Source organism: Physeter macrocephalus, chromosome 7 (genome assembly GCF_002837175.3).
Source record: "Physeter macrocephalus isolate SW-GA chromosome 7, ASM283717v5, whole genome shotgun sequence".
Classification (NCBI taxonomy): Eukaryota; Metazoa; Chordata; class Mammalia; order Artiodactyla; family Physeteridae; genus Physeter; species Physeter macrocephalus.
In genome coordinates, this window is record NC_041220.1 from 126,245,853 (window position 1) to 126,251,091 (window position 5,239).

The 5,239-nt window shown below is 37.0% G+C and overlaps 1 protein-coding gene across 1 annotated transcript in view; it reads right to left on the reverse strand.

Moving 5' to 3' along the window:
- Window positions 1-3,948, reverse strand: part of IL21 (interleukin 21) — a 7,548-nt gene extending 3,600 nt beyond the window's left edge. Inside the window, exons 1-2 of the mRNA XM_007116070.3 lie at window positions 3,781-3,948; window positions 3,637-3,672 (exon numbers count right to left, since the gene is read on the reverse strand). Coding sequence (XP_007116132.3) covers window positions 3,637-3,672; window positions 3,781-3,948 — 204 coding nt within the window. The remainder of the gene's footprint in view (window positions 1-3,636; window positions 3,673-3,780) is intronic.
- Between the last annotated feature and the right edge of the window lie 1,291 nt (window positions 3,949-5,239).

Genomic DNA, 5,239 nt, shown 5'->3' on the forward strand with positions numbered 1-5,239 from the left:
GAGGCCACAGCAGTGAGAGGCCCGCGTACCGCAAAAAAAAACAAAACTTGACTCTTGCTTTAATCAAATAACCAGTGACTAGTGAATAAGTAAAAATGTTAGAAGTTGAACTGAAAATGAAATGGAATTTATTGGAAGAACAAAATTTATACTGACTTGTTGAAAACATTTTAATGCTGATATAAGAACTTGTATCCAGGTTACTTTTTTCTTTCAGCAAATGTCTGTATATGATGCTATCCACTGCCCTAAAGTTGCTATATCTTCATTTCACCAGTGTATATGGAAGTTACTGCCATGTATACAGAAACCTCAATTTTTCTCAGTTCCTACAAGGGCCGTCCTATATACAACAATATTACCTGAGTCTTCCCATAGACAATCAGCTGAAAATAGCATCTGGCCTGCTTTGCATTTTCCAACCTATATGCTTACCCATTATGAATGTTGATTAATAACATGCATCTTTAAGACACAACCCCATCAGATTTGCTTTGCATACATGGCCACAAGCCGAGAACCAGCTTATCTGGTTTCCTTATATCAGAGCAGTTTGCCTCTCATAAGGGCGAGATAGTGTCCTTTACATATGTTTGCCAAAATGCTTATTTAATAGAAACTATATATAAATGTTAATTATAGCACTTTTTTTTCCTTGAAAACCACATGTTCATGTTTGTTGAAGTTTTTTCTTTTCTCTTCTTTTTGACCACAACCGGCTTAACTTACTGGAAAAAAATAATATTCATATTTAAAGAGGTAAATTTTCCAGCTGAAACTGAAAACACTAACTGTTTCATCGGTGATGATCTGAGAAACCAGCATTTCTCACAGAGACCCATTTTGCTGAGTTAACATTTACATGTGGATGTTGAAAGAAAATTAGGTTCCAAAGAAGTATAGGGGCCTACCAAATGAACTCCCTGAGACAGGTATCGCCAAGAGTGGTCAAGACAAGCAAGCAAAGATTTTGCACCTGAGAAAGCCTTTCTGAAAACCTCTGAATGCCATCTGGACACCAGTGCCTGTATTGATGGGGCTGTGCTTTCTCTCCTGCCCTTCCTTGTTCACCTGTGTCAGTAGACGTTGGAATTTGGCTTTGTGCTTTCTGCAAGCAGCAGAGCTATCCCTGGTGGTCCAGGACAGATCTGTGGTCCAGGACAAATAACTGCTGGATTTGGCTTCAGATGCACAGTAAAGGCAGCCTCAATAAGGAAAAGAAGCAAAGGAGCTGTTCTGCTAAACTGCCTTAAGGATGTGTTGAGGGGTAGAGAGATTAACTTCGATTCAGGCAGCTTCAGGCGCCCTGTCACTCAGGATGACCCCAAGTTCATGCGCAGCACTACCATCTGGGAGCAGAGCCACTGTTTTCCTTTGCTGTGCCTTGCAGACTCAGAGGGCAAGCCTTTGTTTCCCTCATCCTTTAACACCTGGAAACATGAGGAGTTATCCGTCCTACATTAGTTTTGCAGAATAGAGGCAGCAGTAAGGAAATCAAAAGCAAGAGTAAAAAACCACTCTTCTTTTTAGCTAGTCAGGAGCTGCTTTTGCAAGGAGGTGCACTTGGCTTTGTTGATTTGCAATTGAATATTTGAAAATATTTGCTTCCTTACAATTTATTTTTGACCTACTTACTTTTTTTTTTTTTTTTTTTTTTTTTTTTTTGCAAAGAAAGCCCTGACCATTCACACTAGGAAATCTTGCTAACTGGGTAAAATTACCTTTTGTCCTACATACAAACTAGGTTTATATCAGGGCTCCTCAACAGTGGCACTGTTGACATTTTCGGATGGATAATTCTTGGTTGTCAGGACTGTCCTGTGCATTCTAGAATGTTTAGTAGCATCCCTGGCCTCTACCTACTAGATGCCAATAGAAACCCCACACACACAATTGTGCCAACCAGAAATTTTTCCAGACAATGCCAAATGTTCTCAGAGGGCAAAATCACCACCAGATGAGGACCACTGATTATATGATTAGAAAGAGAAAGAAAGATGCCTGGTGAGGCCAGTTAGCAACCTTAGATGATCACTATATATCAACATTTATATGCAACATTTAAATGAATTTATTTTCATTAAACTTGTTAATCTTTTTAACTCTTTATAGACTGCTTTGATGCTAGCCCTGAAAAACTTGATATAATACTACTGTGGCCTTGAACTCTTTTCTTCTCTCCTGGGTTTGCCTGCCAGCATAGCTTAAAGATTTTAGTAATACCATTATTCACTTGTATCATAGCCAGCATTGCTTGATGAGATTATCAGATAGATACAGTGTCACTGAGACAAAATCCTGTCATTATAAGATAAAAAAGATCTCTCTTTAACAAAGGATATAAAGGAAGTACCCACTGGATCAACTCAAGTTAGAAGGCAGGGTATCTTATTTTGCAAGTTAGAGACTGTAGCTAAGAATCTCCCCAAAGGACTCTAACCATAGCAGTTAGACAAAGGGCATGAGATACTAAAAAAGATACGTTTTGATAATTAGGGCATTAAGAAATAGTCTTACTTGTTCGAAAAGTCTTTCCATTGAGCTGAATGTGCTACTTTCATTTTAGGTATTGCTTATTAGAAAAGGACCTAGTAAATGAGAGTGGTTAGGTTCAGAGCTAGAGAGTGAATTTTAGAGAAAAGCAATAGTTGTGACTCATTCACTTTCTAAACTTCTACACATAGTCATTTACGATAATTGTTTTCTTTGCAATGTATCTTCATAAGTCTCCCCTTTGTAGTGTCCTAATTACTGGTAACACTTGTATAGTTATTCTAATTTATGCAGTTAAAGGTCTGTGACAATGAAAACATTTCCCCCAGTTGTGTTTATATCCTCAGGGTACCAAACCTGAAGACTAGATCGGAGTTACCAAGGAAAAGATCAGCACATAGCACACTTGAACTGTATGCTAGGCCTCTTCTTCCTGGGACCTAATGGATTTAAAAGGCTTAAGAGAACGGGATGAGTTGTTGAAAACTGTCCTTTCAAAAGACCTCACCGAAGGCCAAAGACAAGACTCATTGAGGCCAAGGTACATGGGAATTATATTCTAAAGGATGGCCTTGATTTCCACACTACCATTCTTCCATTCTGTGCTATAAAGTATTCTTTCTTTCCTTCTTTTTTTTATTCCTTCCTTTCTCTCTTTGTCTCCCTTTCTTCCTTCCTCCCTTTCTTTCCTTTTTTCTCTTTCTTCCTTTCTAGTTATTAAAAGGTGAATTCTGCTTCTGTGGTATGTGTCTATATTTCGTACATAGGTTTACAAAGAGGGCTCAAGAACTTTCATGCGCAAGGATTCTTAAAATGTAATTAGTTGGTCATTGTTCAGAAAATGATCATAGTATAGATTTATTTTCTAGTTTTGTTATTCTATCTCAACCATACTACTTGAGAATACTCTTAGAGATATTTGGAGATAAAAATATATCTTGTAAGGTATGTAGTGTTTTATTGGTTGGCTTGTTGGTGAACCAATGAATATTTGAGCAAAATAGAAATAACTATTTTACCAATCATTAAACCCCGAAATTCATTGAAAGTAAGTATATTTCTAAATAATCATGTTAATGCCTCCTTAATTGGATTTAAAAACATGTCAAATTTATTTTCACAAAGAAATTCAACTGGTCTTACCTTTACATCTTCTGGAGCTGGCAGAAATTCAGGGTCCTAGAGCAAAAGAAAATTAGTTCTGAGTTATTTATATAAGTCAAAAAGCTCCTTTTATAGTAATTGAAGAATATTATTTAAATTTTGTTGTGACAAATATGGCCTTACCAAGTCATTCACATAGTTTTTCAGCTGATCAACAATACCTATAAGTTGACGCAGTCTAATCAAGAGGCGATCTTGCCCTTGGAAGCTTGATTTATGGGCCACTGTCCCTGAGAAGAGGACCATCAGGCAGATGACTATTCTCTCCATGTTGCCAGGTCTGGATCTCATAAGTGCTAGTACAGCAAGACCTTGGTCTCAGTTTTCACTTCAGTTTCTGAACAGGCTGTCAGTAAAGCTATCTATTTATTCATCCTTCAGGGAGAGATAAAGCCCTCCCATTGCAGCCTGGAAATCTTTGTAAAATGGATGAACGTGAGTAACTCTTTTTTCTTTTCCACTGGCTAGGTATACGTGTGCATGTGCTAATGCGCGGGGGCAGGGATTGATGGAGTCAACGAAATGTGCCCCATCTGCATCTTAGACAGGAAAAAGAGAGAAATGGGTGAATTCCAATTTTCAGCATGAATCAAGAAGTGTGCACAGTAAATAATAGGTACTACAAGACTTCAAAGAAGTAAACAAAATACTTTGATGTCTCCTTCTGTGCCTCCCTGGCATCTTACCTGTTCTCCCTGACAGTCATAAGGGCACTTCAGTAATGAGTAAAGTGACAACATGTGCTTTCTTGCAGGACTTTTTCTTATGGTAGTAACTAGGCTTTTTGACTGAAATCGTCCAGTATTCCATCATAAAGGTAGGAGGAGAGCTACCTTTTAGGAAATTTTAAATATCAGGGGTATTTTCCAAATTAACAACAATATTTTAGGTTCTTAATCAGGTTAAATGGTTTAAAGTAGAATGTGCTCCAACTCTTCTCCAAAGCATCTTTAAGTAACATTAATCTCAGCTTCTAACATTTTACTTAACAATCTGATTTATATGTATTATCTTATCCCCCAATCAAGATCTCACTCTACCTTCATTCAAAAGAAAGAAAAAAAGAAACTCTGTAATGTCTAACTCTTCTATATAATGCATCAATTAAATGAATGAAAAGTGCTAATACTCATTCCTCTCTAAATCAAAATTTTATTTCAAACAGCAAAATCCAAAAATACCCATAAGTGACTCTTTTTCTCTTTGGGTAGTGTTACTTATTATTTTCTCTGGGTATGAACAACACATTTCTAACTATGACAGGTAGAGGTTAATAAAAGCTCAAAGTCCAGAAGTGGTTTTATCATCCTCCTCTCTGCTGCTTCTCCTCTCCCTGCTACTCTTCACTCGTTTGAGAAAGCTGAATACGATATTCCAGAAACATAGAAGTAGTATTGTAGCATAGTCATCTAGGCCTTAAAAATAAAACTCCTGACTATAGATTTTATTTATCCATTTATTTCTTCATCTGTTTCATCACGAGCTTACAGCCATACTTTTTTCTAAAATGTTATGTGGCTCAGATAAATTGGACTTTGGACTTGATTTGGTTTGAAGGTTGTTTGTAATCTTTTTACCATAA